This window comes from Spermophilus citellus, assembly GCF_964194105.1.
Source record: "Spermophilus citellus genome assembly, chromosome: 5".
Lineage (NCBI taxonomy): Eukaryota > Metazoa > Chordata > Mammalia > Rodentia > Sciuridae > Spermophilus > Spermophilus citellus.
Genome location: NC_138186.1, coordinates 165,410,503 through 165,429,865, shown reverse-complemented (window position 1 = coordinate 165,429,865; position 19,363 = coordinate 165,410,503). Strand labels below are relative to the sequence as shown.

General features: G+C 41.4%; 1 protein-coding gene across 4 annotated transcripts in view; it reads right to left on the bottom strand.

Moving 5' to 3' along the window:
- Window positions 1–19,363, bottom strand: part of TULP4 (TUB like protein 4) — a 215,071-nt gene that overhangs the window by 40,965 nt on the left and 154,743 nt on the right. For all 4 annotated transcript variants that reach the window (XR_014022153.1, XM_081295460.1, XM_081295458.1 and 1 more), the window contains 3 exons: window positions 14,485–14,646; window positions 2,473–2,653; window positions 88–222 (listed from right to left, as the gene is read on the bottom strand). Coding sequence is in view for 3 of the 4 variants with exons in the window: in XM_081295460.1 (XP_081151586.1) it covers window positions 88–222; window positions 2,473–2,653; window positions 14,485–14,646 (478 nt within the window). In the remaining variant the exon portion in view is untranslated. The remainder of the gene's footprint in view (window positions 1–87; window positions 223–2,472; window positions 2,654–14,484; window positions 14,647–19,363) is intronic.

Here is a 19,363-nt window from a genome sequence, read left to right as displayed (position 1 = left end):
GAATCAATAAGTACCAGGTGTGTGACACCAGCCCAGAAGGCACTCGTGCACAGGGCTGCGGGGATGGGGCATGGCAGCGTTTTGTACCTTTCAGCCCTGAGCGGATGACAGTGGGAGACAAGTCATCATAGTTGTTCATTAAGCTGATGTCTCCTGAGGTGAAGCTGACGGTGAGCAGAGGCTTGATGTTCTGCACTGGGATGGGGTACGCTGCAGGACCATCTGTGGAAACACAAGTGCCAAGTGAGAAGCAGGCAACAAGGCTGTGCTCTTGCGTGGTGCCCTAAAAACTGCCCAGTGATGCAGCTCTCACTCTGGACTGGGATGTCACCAAATGAGGCAGTCACTGCACCACTCAGGAGCCACACAAGTCATCAGTAGAGCACTAGCAGAAGACCTCAGAATGAGGAGAAGGACATGGAATATGCAACCCAAGGCAACTGCAGGGTGGTGAAAATATGTGTGAAGTTTATTAACTTGTATATTAATGTGTCATGCAAATTAATAAATGCAAATTATTTTAATGCTATACAACATACAAGAATAGTGGGAAGGAGGATAAAAACATTTTCTTAATTTGGGTCCAAAGCATCAAAAAAAGCTCTTTTCAATACTAAATGCTCTTTCATTGAATGTTAAAGGCAATAAGCAACCACAGTAGTCACAATCAGTTCTTTCCCACTTAAGTTTTTCCCATAAGAGACTGAAAATCTGGAAAGAAGGCTGAAGTTGGATGTGCCATATACGCAGCACCTGGCCACCATAAAGAAAATTCTGCTTTGCACATTCCAGGAGTGCTTGTATGTGAGGGGCTATGGACTGGGTCTTCCGCTTGTTATTTGAGAAAGTGAAAGTCCCTCTACATACCTGGATGAGGCAGGGCTCTTTCAGAAAGTGTCATGGCCACATGAGCTCAACTCCAGCAGCCATCCAGGGTGGCCTGCCTGATATCCACCTGACTTAATGTCTTCATGCTAAGACACTGCACTATACCTACCTCTGCACTCTTATTCTCTAAGCCACCAAGAATATTGTTACATCTGAAATGCAAATACCTGTCATCCCCTAAAGTGCTCCCTGCTTCTGAGAAGTGTAACTGGCTATAGGAGCACCATGGACTGACTAATGTCTTGGCCTGACTCTGGACTTGCTTTGTAAATGTGGTCTCTGGATCCCATTTCTTCCAGTAATAACATGGTTTGAGTGAATCTAAATTCACCCTACTAGAAAGGAGTTCTGAGCTGAGTCCATATTTTGACTTTCTTGCTCAGAGACTGTAGAAATATGACCAATGATTCACCTGAGGCTGTTTTCTATTTGGAAAAGGAAAGTCACCATCCAAGTGGATGTATAGGTGCTAGGAACTCTCTCCCTCTCAAGACCCAGTGATCTGGAAACCCTACAGCCAATCTTAATGCTTTTCACGTGGGAAACCACACCTTCACACAATGTGCATGTTGCTGGGAAGCATACCATATTATTTCTGTCTCTGTGACAAGAGGGAGAAGTACCAGTGGAGACAGAGGCTGATGGGGGTGACTTCCAATTTTTTCTGGACCAGTTCCTCCTAGGATGACAGGCCCCAAGTGGCAGGAGAGGTCAGAAACTGTCCAGGACAACAGCCTGCAACAGTGTGACCATTTCTAATTAAGGGGCCAATCCCTTCCACTGTGTCATAATATATTTTTCTTAAAAAAAAAAAAATTGGTGGGTGCAGAGTATGGGACTCTGGTAAAGGATATAGGCCAGTGCTGCATACTGACTCTGGCGAAGGGCAGAACCACACCAGAGGGTTCCTTCTACTTTTTTTGGTCTTCTAAGGGGAGGAGAGATGAAACACACTGCTTGAGCACAAGAGGCTGGAGTCGCCTAAAGCAATTTCCACCAAGAGTGTCTGGTATCACAGTGAGGTCACGGAGGGGTGGAGGGGTCATGTGACCTGAGAAGGGGTCTAGCTTCTGCCTGAATCAGGAGAAAACACAGGCATGAAGTATGGCCCAGACCCTGGCCTTCACTGTGGCAAAACTGATTCTCTTCTCATGCAGTAAAGCTACAGGTTTCAGAACCCTGAACTTAACTACTTAACTGCACAGAACTCTCCATCTTAAACTTAACTACTTAACTGCACAGAACTCTCCATCTTAAAGCTCTTTATTCCTGCTCAGCAGCTAAACCCCACAGCACCCCAGGGACACATGAAGAGCCATCTTTATTCTTTACATCTAAGAAAACCTAATCCCATGGGGCATAATCAACTTCACCCTGATCCTGAGAAAAGGGACAGTAGAGAGGAAGCAGTCACACCAAGAGGGGAGATCAGGCCAGTTGTGCCTTGCATTTCAGTTCAAGAACCCTTCCCAGTAAGTTAAGAGAGCCGCGATGGCAAACCTTTCTTTTCCAAATCAATTCTTTCTCCTTATGGTGCTCCGGTCTGTTAAATGAGTAAGAAAGAGAGGGCCAGCAGCTGGCTACCTTGGGGAGGGGAGTAGTCGTCTGAGTCGGTATCACTCTCGCTGCTGTCTTCCACCAGGAAGATGGGGTAGTTCCAGGACATGCTGAGGATGCCGTCAGACTCATGCAGGAGGACGTGGGCCAGCATCCTGCCGTGGCAGTCCATGACAATTACCTGCCCGTCGGCCGTGCCAAACAGCACCTGCAACCAAGGACCAGAAGCCTCGACTGAGTAGGACAAAGTGCTGTGGTTTCTGGCAAACCTTGTTTGTATCAACTGGTTTTAGGACAAAATATATTTAGACTAAAAAAAAAAAAAAAAAAAACCAGTGAAGTAACTGAGAGTGACATAAAATATTAAATAGCAAACACTCAGCTGGCCATTATTGCAAGAATTCTAGACCTCTAATATTGAAAAATGAACTAACAGCAAAATGAACACCTTAGGTTGTATGGACATTTCCAAATGACACCAGCAAAATTTATTTCTCTTTTGTGTTTTTTCATTGAAGAAGGGTTAAGAAAAGACAATATTAATTTACTTTTCTGGAAAATAAAGATAAAGAAGAGATTTCTTATAATTCTCTTAACTTTAGAAGAAAATGTTTAAATTTGTTGGCCAAAGAGAAAATATATACCACACAAATCACTTATAGACTCAAATCATTTTATAGACTCAAACAACTTGGGAGAAGTCAAATAGGCTGATCACACCACGAAGTGATCAGGCCAGGCTGGCTGCCTGACTAGAAAGGCTAGAACTTACACCTAGAGAAAGTTACTCGAGGCCTCTTTGTCCTTGCTTCTCTTTGCTCTTGGGCTTCTGACATAACCTCCTTACAGCAGATGGCACAGCTGGATCTTGGCACCTGGCAGTTTGGGTGCCCAGTGGGCACTCATAACCATTTTTTTTTTTGTGAAATGAATGAATTACAGTCAGTGACAACGGAAAGCAATTCTGCTGATGACTGAGATAGACTAACTGCCAGGGAAAACATGGTGCACTTAAGCAGTATTAAGTTCATAGAATTACAGAGCTGTTTAGAGCTGTTTTAGAAGAAACCAATTATTTATCAAATATTCTATTAATCAATATCTATATTTTAATGAATGAACACTAAAAGAAGGTTAAAATAATTTCTCCCAGAGGCAGTGATGAGTTCATTAGTGTATACTGCATAAAGGAAAAGCAGATGAAACTGCTTTGAAACACTGTGAAATTCATTTTAGAAAGAGCTGGAGTTCTAGCTGTCAATAGAATAATAAGTATTCAATGGCACGGCATATCTACAAAGCTCTCATCCAACACAGTCTCAGGGATGGAGACCTCAGGGCTCATAGACCTGCTGAATTCAGCTCTGGAAGGCAGATGTTTTTGTTTTTTCAACTTTTATTTTTATGTGGTGCTGAGGATCGAACCCAGGGCCTTGCACATGCGAGGTGAGAGCTCTACCGCTGAGCCATAACCCCAGCCCAGGGCAGATGTTTAATGTGCCTGTCCAGCAGTTTTCAACAACAATAATCAGAGAATGTGTTTTCTCAAAACTTTACCTGAGATGTACAATTTACATGTTTTACAGGTGAAAGAGGTGTGGGAATCCCAATGTGCCACTAGTGCTATGGGTGATGTGCATGGAACAGGCTAGTTTACATCCTCATTTCTTCACTATGGGTGTGAGTGTGGAACCCAGCCAGGGCCTCCGCATGCTAGGCAAGCACCCTACCACTGAGTTACATCCCCAGGCCTATTCACTATTTTGAAAAGGTACCTATGAACCTTCATAGTAGGTGAAAGGATTGTTTTATCATATAAGAATCTATTGATGAAAATAATTCATTAGTAGATGCCAGCAAACAATTATTCTTCAAAAGTAGTCAGGACTTATATTTACCAATTCCAACAACTTCCCAGAGCCCTCCCTATTATGGATCCTCCTAACACCCCCAAGTCTTCCCTTTGGCACATTTGCCATTGTTCTCCTATCTTTACTTTATGGTATTTGGTTTCCTTCCGACTCCCATGCCAGACTATAAGCTTCTATGAGCATGGACTGAATGTTGTGTACCTGCCGTCCACCAAATTTATATGTTGATGGTATTTGGAGGCAGGGCTTTGGGAAAATGATTAGATTTAGATGAGGCCTTGAGAGTGGGGCCTTTGTGATAAGAGATCTGAGCTTGCGTGGCTTCTCTCTCCACCATCAACCACTGAGGGAAGGCCAGGTGAGGACACAGAGAAAGGGCAACTATCTGTGAGCAGAAATGGAGCCCTCACCTGCAATAGCTGGCAAATTGATTTTCAACCTTCAAACCTCAGAACTGTGAGACCACCCTCAGTTGTTTCAGCCACCAGGTCTGTGGCATCTTGTTACAGCGGTCCAAGTTGAGACCTGAACCCTGTGAGCGTTGCTCATCAGTGTCTCCCGGAACCTCTCATTGTGCATGATGTGCGGTAAAGTGTGTGTGAACGAAGGATGGGTATGTCTCTGTTCTGAGTAATGCTCGGATTTTTTTTTTTCCATTTTAGAGAAAAAGGAACAGATACCAGATAGAAAAACAGACACATCATTCCTGAATTCAGCATCACACTAAAGCAAAACACAACAAAAAAACAGTCTCTAGATCCCCCATCATTAATCCATACCAACTACGGCTCCCATGGAAAGACAGTCTGTGATTAAAATGGGAGGAAAATGGAAAAAGAAGCACTTATAGTCTGGTTGTCAGCAGTGATGGAGGAAGCTACTCTGTTTTGGAACAAGTTCGTCACAGATAAGTGACAAACACTGGTAAAACATGAAATCAGATTTAAAAAAATCTCCGCTTCATTATAAGTTGTTTTCATGCCTAATAACCTCCAATGAGATAAAGCTTATGCAAGCAAAGAACTTCAAGAGAACCAGACAGAGAGTCTAAGAATAATGAATACACACATGGCAAAGGCATCAATCTCTGCTGCTTCTGCTCCCTAATCCTGGGCAATAAGCCAGCTTGAGACAGGCTGGAGCTGGGGGTCCCTTACAAGGTACAACCCACCCTTCAGGTAATCCTTTCCTACGCCTCAGGGATGGTCCTAGGTCCTCCTCTCTCTTAAGAGAGCACAACCAGACTCACAGCACCATAGACTCCATTCACAGCTGACACCCTGCCAAGCTTTTCCCCAGTCCCAGACTTATACAATTAGAGCTGCCTTGGGGTCATTTTCCCCTGGATACGCCCAAGGCCCACTGAAGTCAACATATTCAAAATGAAGTGTGTTAGTATCTTTATCTCAAGCAAGCACACAACCAGCTCCCTTCCAGCTAAAAGTGTGGCTTATGTTTCATCTCCAATGTCCCAGGTAATGTCTAGTATCTAACAAGTACTCGGAGAGCTCAGGTGAAGGGCTCTAGACACCCGTCACACAGAATTAATCTCCCTCGAACCACGGTTCCCCGACACTCTGAACTTGGCTCTGGTATTGTGTGCCTGTTTCCCTGTAAACCATAAGCTTTTTGATGGCAGGTCTGTACTCCTAGCTTGTCACATGCTGCTGTCCTGACTAGATGCTCAATGACTAAAATTGATTTCCTGCCCAACATTTCTTACAAATGAAAACTTTTCCTTTCTTCTGAAAACTAGAAACCAATGTTCAAATCTTCCTATGAAACTGGTTCCTGAAACACTGTCGATGATGAATTATGTAAATTTCTGTCCTCTATTTTCATGCTGTTTCCTTTTGTGGCTTGTAGGCTCCACAGGGCAGGTACAATGTTCCTTCTGTGATGTGTACCCCGAGACCACATAAGTTGGCAGAGATGTGTGGGTCAGGCCATACCACCTCAATGTCTGTCTCTTTGGGTTTATTTTATTTTCCAGCAAGGAAATTTTTAAGAGCAATGCAATTATGGTATGCATATATAATCTTTTCCTTTCAATGCAATCCATTTTAAGCTATTTTTAGGTGTGATTATTTTTAAACAAACACAATTATTACCAGTAGTTTAAAATGAACCAAGTCATGAACCAAAGGCGGGTAGGGAGAGAATGCCAAATCATTCGGAAGATGTGTCTGGGAAGCAGTGACGTCTCTCCAGCACTGTTATCTTTGATATGGTACTCATCTAAATTCTTGAATAAAACTACATTGAGAAATTTCAACTTCAAAAGGTAAAGCACCATAAATGTTTAGTTCTTTTGTAATGGAGAGTTGAGTACCAACACTGGATCTAGTTCCTGAAGGAGGCATGACAAATTCCTACTAGAAACCTTAACTCTGCTGGTAGAAGACAGCTGAACTGGCTACGAGGATGCAGAACTGAGGACAGCCACAGCAACCCTCCCTCCCTCCAGAAGGAGCCTCTGTCTAAATGCTGTCAGAGGATGGCTGTTTTTTTTTTTTTTCCTGCTCTCTTTCTTTCTTCCTGTCTTTGTTTTAAAGATCTCCATTTTGAGTTTCAGAATACTTGCCTTCAGAGGTGCTTCAAGGCCAGGTCTGACATTTTTGCAATGAAATAAACAGTTACTGAAATCAGACAGCTGAAAATGACAGAATTGCTCACTCAAAAAAATATCCCCCCCCCCAAGAGATATGAAATGTTATTTCACAGTTGACTGTAATAATCACTTCTAAATGTGTATCTTTGGGCTAAACATGTAATTTTAAAGTCATCTCACCTCTTTTCTGCAGAAAAGACCACTTGAAAACTAATCCATAAAGACGAGAGACTATCCCATGCTTGAAGATTTTCAGAGGAGATATGCTATCTGCCTCAGGCCTCAAATTTAATTTTATTAAATAATTCCTGTTACTAGAATATTTTCTCCCCAAATCTTCAAATTCCATTGTAAAGTTTATCCAACCTTGTAAACATGTGGCAATTTCTGGGGTTTGTGAAAAGGAGCAGTCTGACCATGGAGGTGATAAAAAGTGGCCTTAGTGAGAACATCTTCAGGACAAATAGCACTAGAAGCACATGCCTCAGGAAGTGCACTGGCTGCTGAGGGACAGCGGAAAGGGCCTTTCCACCATGTGTCTTCTGGAATATGGGAATGCTCTATCTTTGCCACACCAATGACTGGGGGCGGGGGCGGGGCAGTGGGTCTAGTCCCAGGGTGACACCTACTTACCTAGTAACAGTGCCCATTCTGCCTGAGTGCCGATCTCCTATCTGCCACAAAGCTACAACATATGAACTCTCAAACCCTTCCTATTTCAAATGCTACAACTCCTTAAAATACGTCTAAATGTTTCTAAATATGATGAAAGTAACTTTTTCCCGTGGCTACTAATAAGGGTCTTCACCCAAGGGCTGGGTGGACTTCCCGGGCTGTAAGCCATGGCCGTTGGCACAATGATGGGAGCAGACCCTGTAGCACTCGTGATGGGTGCCAACAAGCGAGGCCTGACACAGGTCACATCAGGCAGAACAGGTTTTAATGGGCAATAACTGCTGTGGCAGGGGCAAGAGTCCAACATGAGCTTAATTTTACTTCCCTCTGTGCAGAGTTGACAGGAATGAAGGAGTGAGGGGATGTGTCAAGGGCCTGAAGAGAGCAGAAATGAACAAAAGTGGGAAGGGGTTTGTCAATGTGATTCGGACTCCGAGGTCTGCTAACCAGGGCTTATCATAATTAGGCCCCTGCCCTCCCACAGTGACAGGAGATGGGGCCCAATCTTCAGGTGATGGCTGGGAGAGTCAGTTTTCTTGGCAGCCTTGAGTTTTCCCAGGCAGGAACTGAAAGGGGCTGGTGTCATCATTCTAGGGACATAGCCTTGAGTTGTTAGAAGTGATGCCAGAGTGATGCCAGTGTTTGTTCAAGCTATTAGTTTATGGAGGAGGGCAGGAGGGGGAAGAGAGTGTGAATCAAGCCATTTGTATGCAGATCCTGCAGTTCCTGTAAGGTCAGGTGCAGTTGGAAAGAGGGCTCTGAGGGGCCTGAGTAGAGCACACACCTTGCTTCCTCCCAGCACGCCACAGTATGCACTCTGTGCTAAGGGCAGCAATGCTACCTGGGCTGCTGAGGACAGACGAGAGAAAGGACAGTCACTGCAATTCCACAGGAACACCAGAGGGAATCCTAAAAAGACCCAGTCTATAGTTTAGCCACCTGGCCAAACACTGGCATTTAGAAAAGGTTTTTCTGAGTCAAAACCAAGGCCATCATCATGATGAGGTACTAATAAAAACAAACAAAGAAAATCTAGGGTCTGGGGTTGTGGTGAGTGCTCGCCTAGCGTATGTGAGGCATTGGGTTTGATCCTCAGCACCACATAAAAATAAAGGTATTATGTCCATCTACAACTAAAAAAAATTAAAAAGAAAATCTAACACTAAATAAGCAAGAAACTACCTTTAAGAAGGTATATGTAAAAAAAGCCAGTGAATATGAATAATCTCCTCCCGTCTTCCACCTTGAATCTAATTTGTTCAACGTAAATTTCAGGAAATATTTTTAGTGTATTTTATAATTAATTCATCTATACTGAATCTTCAGTGATTCATCAATGATCTGAGTCCAGAGATAGTACAGGGCAACTGCGCTTCCAAACATCTTAGTTGTCACTGTCAGTAACCAAAACAACACTGACAAAGAAAATGAGACAGAATAGAAACCCAGTAGCCGCATCTGCTTCTGCTAAAGAAACATTTACTCCCACAAAGAGTTCAACAAAATTTCCAGAATACACACATAAAAAGAAGCATCAAGAAGCAAAATAGCATAATAGTTGGATAAAGAAAGCCAGGAAGGGTGGGAGGCCATCTCCCAACTTCTTTCCTGAGTAGCTTCCACTCTTCCTTAACTGTGATGATTCATGTACTTCTTGCCTATTTTGGCAAGAACCATCCTATATATGTTTAGTTTGGGGCTTAAAATAAACTTGGGCCTCCCCCTTTGCAATGCACGTGCTACAACAAAGTCGTGCACAGATCTGGTGGAGAGGGAGGAAGGAGGATCATCCCAGCACTGGTTTAATCTCACGTGCAAACTGTGCTCCCTGAGCTATGAGCCGGCAGTTCTATACAACAGGTCCTCTAACCTACTCACAGATCATGTACAGGAAGGATCTTCAGCACAGGCATGGAGGTTTTGAGGTTTTTGTGGTTATTTTTTTAGGGAAATAATCTAGTTCAAGAGTCTGTATGAGAGAGATTACCCTCCTCTTTTATTGTTGAACACCAGCTTTTGAGTCTTTCCAGGGGAGTAATAACCTACACCACAGGATTCCCAGCCTGCAGGCTCCTGGAACTAGAGCAGGGCTGGAGATGCGGGAGCGGGCTTTCAAGGGCCAGCAGGGGGAAATGTTTTCTTACAGCGAGTAAAAACTGCTTGCTAATAATGAACTATGATTGACTTGGGGGTTTGCCATGTTTGACTTTTTTCTATCAAGGGGGGGTCTAGTGTGTTAGTTATTATCTATGTGTTAAATCTCAGCAAATTATTTTGGTTTATAAAACTGTTTTTAGCTGAGAAAGCAAAGGGTTATATTACTTTTTAAACTTCCCTTTATAATTCCCTTCCTGTCTGACAGTGCAAGACAAAACAAATCTTCGGGAGGAATATCCATCTCCTTGATGGACAGTGCCCAGAGCCACAGGCAAACCCACATCTAAGGACCTTCCCTGCTGTGAAAACAGCCGGACTGTGACACTGATCTGACAACACTGCCTGGGATTTGTTATAAGAAAATAGCAAGGGAAAAAAAGGGAGGAGTATTTAAAAAGTGATGCAAAATATGTGGGTTCTTTATTTACTTTTTATGAGATACTAAAAATTTTCATAAATTAAGAAAAATTATGTGATTATTAATGAAATTTATTTTATTCAATTAAAGAAGAAGGATACATACAATTTAAAAACCCTAAGAATCATTTATTATTTGGACTACATTTGGGAAAGTAGCAAATTTCCTTGAGTTCTAATTTGTTACTTCCGTCATAGCCTTGTATTTTAAAAGTAAGTGAATATTCTTTCATTTACACACTGACCACGTGAGTTATCTGTGACAGTTCACTTCTCACCAATTAATATCTCCAACAGGTGCCCAGAGGAAAGAAAACAGGGAAGGGGCCCAAGCTTGGAGCCTAGACACAGCATGAGGGAGTGTCAGTGAGGAAGCAGTGGAGGCAGAGGTGGAAGGCTGGGAAGAGGCGAGATCCAGCTGAGAGGGCAGGTGTTGCTGGAGAACAGCACCCAGGGCTGCAAGGGAATCACTGCCCACAGGGCCAGGCAGAGGAGGGGCAGTGCAGTGAAGCACCAGGCTGCTAGGAAGACCTCAGCGGGGACCACAGCCCAGAGATGAGGTTACTTGTGCACCTGTGGCTAGGAGAGCCGCAGGTAAGCCTGAGCAGAAGACAGGTGAACTGAGGGTGCTGGATGAAGTGCTGCCTAGGGAGGGAAGCCACACCTGCTGGCAAGATAAGCACTCCCATCTGACCAGGCCACGCCCACCGTGGGAGAACACAGCTGTTGCTAACTTTCCTAAATGTGTACATTTGAATGCCTTGAAATTCTCCTGAAATTACTTTTTAAAAAAATGGTTCAGGTAGCCACAGTATGTAAGTGCCATGATGCAGGAGCTCTGGGAGGAATGGAGTCCAGAGATGAGAAAGGGACAAAGTCACAAGCACATTTCTTGTAGAGCCCTGTCCCCATAGCAGAAGGCACTGAGGAACTTCTTAGGGCTCTCCCAAGAACGCCAGGAATCAAAGGAGTTTCTTCCCATACTGTGAGCGCTGAGAACAGCTAATAATTTTTTTTTTTAAATTTGAACTGAATCCCTGAAATTTGAATTTGAGGCTTTTCCCTTTAGTCCTGTTCTCAGGGGACACAGACATGCCAGTTAGTCTCTGTTCTCTGAGGAGAGTCATGGTCGTCCCAGGAACATGCTGCAGAATGTCACCATTTCTACATCTCAAGCTCTCAGCAGAATTCTTCGGTGCACAGATGGCCACTAAGACCCAAAATGTGCTGGAAGGACAGCTTCAAATACCTCCATCTCAAAGCCCTTTCATAAATCAAGGGATATGGTCTTCTACCAACCCCTGGAGAACGTAGAGGAAATGAAACATCTTGTCCATACAAGCTAGGCTGTAAATCAAGGGCTTCTCTGCTGCATTACTCTGGATCAATGCAGGAGCCACAGATATTTTTCCTATCATATTTATATTTATTTCTTTGTCATTTTCTATTTATGCCATTCTGTTTTTCCCCCAAGCCCTACAAATACTGTTCTATTTATAAATTTGCCTTAAGTTTATCAAGCTGAGTTTATGTCATTGTTTTTTCTATGAATTTTGTGTTCTCTGGTATAATTTTTATTAGTTTGTTATGGGCTAAATTATGTGCCCCAAAATTTATATGTTGAATTTTGTTCAGCAAATTTGTTTAACTTGTTGGATTCACAATATTATTATCACTGCCAGGATATCCAATAACCACCTTCTCTCTATGCTAAGTTTGTCCATGAATCATCATGCTTCTGTGCCCTGCAAACCATTTTTGAAAGACAGTGGAACATTTTGCTGAGTGTAAATCCAGTAATCATCAGGGCAGAGGGTCTGGTCCTGAACCCCCCCACCCCTGCCCCCCACCATACAGGCTCTGCCCTTGCAGATGCCTGCAAACTACAGAACAAGCCAGGCATGTTAGCATGCCTCATGGCTTCCATGGCCACAGCCACAGCACTGTGGGCTCCTTTGGTCAGGGTCCACTGCTTCAAATCTAACCTGAAAGAATGGATACCTCAGGCTCTACCGCATGCCACATTCACGTGGCATACCCTACCCTCTAGATAGCTTAGGGTCTGTCTGCTCCACTGGCAGGACCTCCACCAGGCACAATGGGAGTATGCTTATCATCTGTCTCCTCCACAGATCCACAAGCACTCCAAAGGAGGAGCGATGTCTCACTCACTGGGGCATCTCCAGTGGGACCCACACCTGTTACAAGGTAAGTGTGCAGTCTGTTGAGGACACGGGCTGGCACAGCCTATCAAGGGACCACGAGGTGAGCCTCGAAGAAGGCACATGGGCTCGTGAGAGGAAGGATGTGAAGCCAGGGCTCCCACTGATCTATTTTTAAGTTCTTTCACATCTGTTCCTTCATCTGATCATGACTAAAGCCCTGTGAATGAGGCAGGAAATAATTCACACCTGTCCTTACAGTGGAGGAAACTGATGCAGGAAAGGTCAGGTGCTTTGTACAAGGCCACTTCATGGACTTCTCTATGAGGATACTCTAGGGATAGTAAAGCTTTACAATAAATCCAAAGGCTTCCTATGAATACACACGTGTGTGGCAGGGAGCAAGGGAAGGAACTTGCAGTTGAAAATATATTCTCATAAATCTAGTAATACTAATTTTAAGGAAAGAAAAAAATATTTGCCTTTCTTAATTAAAAAAATGGAAACATGAAATAAATATGTGGTGCTCAGAGGAAAGCAATTCAGTTAAAAAAAAAAGAAAGAGGCTCAAAAACAAAAATTACAGTTCCATATTGTATTGCTTGCTTTTACAAATACTAAACTTAAATCTCTTTAGAAAATGTTCTGGCATAAAACATAAGGTTTATATTTACAAAGGTTTTAGCCTGTCAATCCTTATATTTTAAGAGTGAATTATCAAAATGTAATTTTATAAGGTTATTATATACTATCATGAAAACCAAATAGGCATAATAAAAACAATTTTGAAATTAAGAGTTTGGAAGATGAACCACAGAATAGGGATGTGGCTCAGTGGTACAGCACTTGCCTAGCAAATGCAAGGCTCTGGGTTCAATCTCCAGCACTACTGAAAAAACAACTAAAAGTGAAGCATCTTTGTAGAAGATGAACCAGAGATTCACATCCACCAAATAACTACTGAGGGATCTGATTCATTTCTGTCCCGTCCTTTCCAACTTATGGATGGGTTTCTTTTGGTTGTTTTATGATGTGGCAACATAACACACATGCCATTTCATATCCTAGTTTTTTCCCACATAACATCCTAAAAGCTCTTTCAGATTATTATATCATCTTTATAACCACAATCTATAATTTATTGAGTTACTGTATATTCTTTTAAGTGGTTATGCTATGGTTTATGTAATCATTCTTCTATTTTATTTATTTATTTATTTTTTAGTTGTTGACAGACCTTGATTTTATTTATTTATATGCAGTGCTGAGAATCAAACCCAAGTGTGCTACTGCTGAGCCCCAGCCCCATCTCCTATTTTAGACAAGGCTGTTGACAAATTTTTACTACCATATATGTCTTTATAATTTTAGGTAATTTTGTCCATTTTTGTTTCTTTTAGATAAGTTCCAAAAGCATATTATAAAGGTGGATAGTAGTTTGTAAGCCTTTCAACATACTCTGCCAAATTGCTTCTCCAAAGGTCTAATATACATTATTACCAGGAATGAATAAGAATGCTTACTTGCTTACATTCTTATCATAATCAGTAAATCACCTGTGTCATTTTATTATTATTATTTTTTAATTATTATTTTTTAAAAGAGAGACAGAATTTTTAATATTTATTTTTTTTAGTTTTCAGCGGACACAACATCTTTGTTTGTATGTGGTGCTGAGGATCAAACTCGGGCCTCACGCATGCCAGGCGAGCGCGCTACCGCTTGAGCCACATCCCCAGCCCATTTTATCATTTTTTACTAATAGGTGAAAAATATACCCTCCTAGTGCTAATTTTAAAATTTCCCCAGAGAATGAATATTTTCCTATCATGGTTATTAATTGAACTTCCTCTTGTGAATTATTTTTTATATCCATTATTTATTAATTGGTTCATATGAATTTTAAGATAAAGTTGTTTGAATATTTTATAAACTAAAATGTTAACTCAGTTACTGGTGGAAAATATCATTCCTGAAATCTATGCTTCATTTAGACTTTTTGTTTTAGTTTTTACCTTGATGGTTGGTTCTCTCCTCTGTGATGATCTTTAAGAGGCTTTCACACCAGCTCCCTCTCTCCCACACCCTTCTTCCCTCCTCAGCCCCCAAGGTTTTACCATTACACATGCAGAGTCAGAGGCATTACCTGTTGGTCATCAGGAGTCCATATGCCACATGTGATTTGACTTTCCAGGTTGATCTCAGATGACCAGTGTCTTTGTCCACTGACAGAACCAACCAGGACAAACCCATCTCGATACGAAATAAGTGCTTGAGTCCCATCGTGGCTCCACGTGAAATCACTCACCTTCAGACACACAGAGAGAAGGGTCAATTGTGATCTGAAAGCAGAAACACTTTTACCAAAGCCTAGATAGAATGGTTAGCTTGGCCTTTCGGCTAAGATCAAGAGGGCCTGAAGAGAAACCGCAGTGAAGGCATCATCAGGGAAGCTCCAGGGACTGCAGTGAGGGGCAGCGTGGTCATTAAGCCCCACACTAACTGCCCATGAAAGTGCTGTCCCCCATCTGCAGAGGAAACCACAGGGGCTACGTGATCTTCCCCCAGCCACACTGCAAGAGAGTGGCAGAGCTGAGAAGAAGCCCAGGGTTCTGTGGCTCCAGGGTTCTTACTTTTAACTGCTGTTATTTTGCCTTCCCCTTAAGATTGGTGACAGATTCTCCATGAGTGTCTGTGGTCATTTACCAAAATAGTAAAGCTCTAAGTTTCTGATTATATTCTCTCATAGTCTTGCTAATAATATTCTCTCAATCAAAATGGGATACATTTTAATTTTTCTCTTTTATGGTACTAGGGTCAAACCCAGGGCCTTACAGGTTCTAGGTAGGCATTCTACCACTAAGCTACATCTCCCGCCTTATTCTTGATCAAAATGAAGGTAAAGAAATCTAAGTGGAAAACATTACTTACAACTGAATTTATCAAATGCATGCACTGGATCTATCCAAATGACATTGTTTTTTCTCTTGTGATCTATTGTGGTAAATTCCTTCTATGGATTATCCAGTATTATTATACTATTCTTATATACCTGTGGGTATTTGGACTCTGCTGTATAAGTAGTTAAGACTGGACTGGGGTATAACTTGTTGGTAGAGCACTTGCCTAGTATGTGCAAGGTCCTGGGTTCCATCCCCAGTATGAGGGGGCGGGGGGTAGGGGGTGAAGGCTACACATTTCTCTCACATTACCACTTTAATCCTATCTTACAAATTTTAATATATGCTTTTATTATCATTCAGATCTAGGACTTTATAAACATGCATTAAATGTATTTTTTAACCCAGGAACTATTTCACTACACATTTTTTAAAAATCTCAAATATGCAAGAATTTATTAACTCTTTTGTTATTAAGTTTTAACCCAGGTTCAATGAACTCATGGGATTGTGATCTATAGTCATGGTACCTACCACTGGAAGTCTACTGAAATTTACTTTATAACCTAAATAAAAGATTGACAAACCACAACTTATGGGAAAATATGGCCTGTCAGCTCTGTTGGTCTACCACTCAAACTAAGAATGGTCTACGTTAGAATCTGTAAACAAGTCAAGATGGCGCCTGGCATTTTGCAGAGGGAGTGGTTTGTGAAGTAACGCCAGCGAGCCATTAAGTGTGGAGATTCCTTATTGGTTGACTGCTGTATCTAGTTTATGTTAATTAGATAAGCTGTGTGTAATGTATATATACCCCTCCTGTCCTTCAATAAATGGCTTCCACTCCTGCTGTATCAATGTACACAAGTTGCTTGTCACCCCCCGGCTATTTTGCTGCAGCCGGACTGCGGCAGATTTAAAATAGTTGAAGGAAAAAATTTTTTTAATTTTTATATGGTGCTAAGGATCGAACCCAGTGCCTCTCATATGCTAGGCAAGCACTCTGCCACTGAGCTACCGCCCCACCCCCAAAATTCGAGTTTTAACATCCATAAAGTTTTTTATCATCATAATACCTGATTTTTGGCTCTCGATCCACAAAACCTAAAATATTCATATTTGCCCCTTCATAGAAAGTTTACAGACTCTTATGCAAGAACAGGTCAATTGTTAAACCTTTTGTGAGAAAAACTGTTCTGATAGACTTGGGACCTCCACATGTCTACTAGGTCCAGTTTGTTAACTGTGTTGCTCCAATCTTCTGTATCTTTGCTGGTTGTTTGTCATGAGTGTGCTATGTCATTAACATAGACAAAAAGGTTTGCATCTTCCCACAATGTCAGAATTTATCGAACAATAATCAATTCACCGGTACTTTCATCAATGGCAATTCACTGAATACTCATGGGTCACCTGGTAGTCATAGGAGAGGCAATCACAGGTTCTTTTATTCCTGTCTTAATTTTTATTATCTACAATATTCAAGTCACATATCACACTTCACCCAATATATAGGTTACAGAAAGACAAGGAAAGGGCCAAGGCAGCCACAAGGGTTCCAGAGGCTCCCTGAAAGCAAAGGCAAAGAGCAGATAGGAATGCAGAGTCACTATGGGTGGTCAGATAAGATTAAAAACCAGTCAAAGAACTTGTTCAGGACACAATGCAAGAATTTATTCTAGGCCAAGGTCTGGAGGCAGTTTCACAGTATCAATTTGGGGCATCAGCTTGGAATGGGACTTGTGTGGTCATCATGGGCAGGAGAAACCACACTCTGCTAAAGATTCCTCACGGTGGTGATTTTCCTGCGCAAGGCTTGTGACCAATGACCCCGGTGAAAGAATCAGGGTGCCGCTGTGTCCAGTCTTAGGGTGTGCCTCCTTTTATGAGTCTTGACCGATGGGTTGCATCATTCACTGGTCTGGTGTGTTCCATAAGCTCGTGGGCCTGGATTTTCTGATATGAGTTTGATTTGCCCATATATCCATGTGCTTCTGATTAATTCAATAAGTTCATTCTTATTAGCATGAATAGTTTATCAGTTAATGCCTTATGAGTGTGCCAGACAAATGGTGGTTGTTTACTTGTACAAACAAGGTGTAGAGTCATTCCTTCTTAGCACTTAAAACTCACAATTAGTTTGCTTATGGCAAACTGCTGCTTTACAAAATGAATTGACTAAGGTTCAGGAAGAGCCTGGAAATTGCTGTTCTACACACCACGGACTAACTCAGAGAGGGCACAACCTGCTCTCCACACTGCTGCCAACACACATCTGAGTATGTCAGTGGATTGATCAATTTTTCCTTTCAGTTCTACCAGTCTCCTTCACTATTTTGATGGTATTATTAAAAGTATATATATTAAAAACATCTTGATAAACTACAGTTTATCATTATCTGATGTCTCTATTAACAAAGTAATATTTTCTGTCTTTAAGTTATTTTATCTAAATAAATAGTAATCTAACTACATCAGCTTAATTTTTTTCCCTTGGTGTTTGCCAGATGTATCTTTGTCATCTTTTACTTTAAATTTATATATGTCCTTAAGTTCTACATGTGGCTCTAAAAGACATAGATCCCAGCTTTTAAAAATATAATCCATTAAGCTTTATTTTCTGATTTAGTCCATTTGTATTTATTCTAATTTGTGCTCTACTTCTATTTGGCTCTTGTGTGAGTACATGCGTGCGCGCACCCACCTGTGTGGTACTAGGGATTGAATCCAGAGTACTCTACCACTAGCTATACTCCAGTCCTTTTTATTTTTTAAGACAGGATCTCACAAAGTTCCCAAGGCTGGTCTTGAACTTGCAATTTTACTGCTTCAGCTTCCCAAATCACTAGGATTACAGGCTTGCCTCACTGTACTTTCTTAATTTACTTTTTCAGTTTGTACTAACTTTTGTTTCTTTTTAATCTTTTCTAACACAAGAATTACTCTATGATCGTCACTGTTGCTTATACTTGGAACTATTCAAGTCTCTTTAAAATGTGACATTATGGGGCTGTGGCTGTGGCTTAGTGGTAGAGCTCTCGCCTAGCACATTGCAAGGCCCTAGATTCAATCCTCACCACCACATAAAAATAAAATAAAGGTATTATGTCCAACTACAACTAAATAAACAATGTTTTTAAAACAATGTGACATTACTAGATGAATCATATTTTAAGAAATAAGAAAAATATATGAACTAATTGCAAAAGGGGCTAAAGGTTTATAATGAGTGACCAGCAATATCTCTTATCATGACAATGACATGATTTGTTAAGTAGCTCTTGAATAACTGCTCTGAGAGTCCTTAAAAAAAAAAAAGACAGACAAAAACCGTTTCTTCAGTTAAATCTAGAACCTTGGGTTCCTTTAAATTATATCCCAACCACCTGAACTACCTAGTTTTTCTTAATTTAAAACAAAAATTGTTTCACACATTATATTCTGCAATAAAATTTAAAAGTTCTTTCATTTTGCAAAGATAATGCTATTACTTACCGGCATTTTAACTATGTACTAAGAGGAAAAACATCTTAATAGAGAGCTAAGGCAAGGCCAGGAAAATGAAGCTTCTCAGGGATATTATAGCAACCCATCTCTTTCAACAATCATTGTTTCTTTGTAGTGAAAAAAATGAAAATCCTTTCTTATAGCTGTTTTGAAATACCTAGGACACTCATTACTGATAATTACCCTACTGTGCAACAATGCACCAGAACTTCTTGTTCTTACCTAACACTAACTTAATACCCACTGACCAACCTCTCCTCATCTCACCCTCTCAACCACTGTCCCCAGCCTCTGGTAATGACCATTCTATTTCACCTTCTATGAGACCAACATTTTGTAGATTCTGCATATGAGAGAGATGGTGCAGCATTTGCCTTTCTGTACCTGACTTATTTCACTTAACATGACGCTCTCTGGTTTCACCTGTGTTGTTGCAAATGACAGAATTTCATCCTTTTTTGGTTGTTGTATTCAGTGTGTGTGTGTGTGTGTGTGTGTGAATCCTTACCCATAAAATTACTCATTTTTAATTTTTGAGGAACTTCCAAACCCTTTCATAATGGCTGCACTAATTTACATTCCACCAACAGTGGGAATTTACACCTCCCTCCCCTAGTG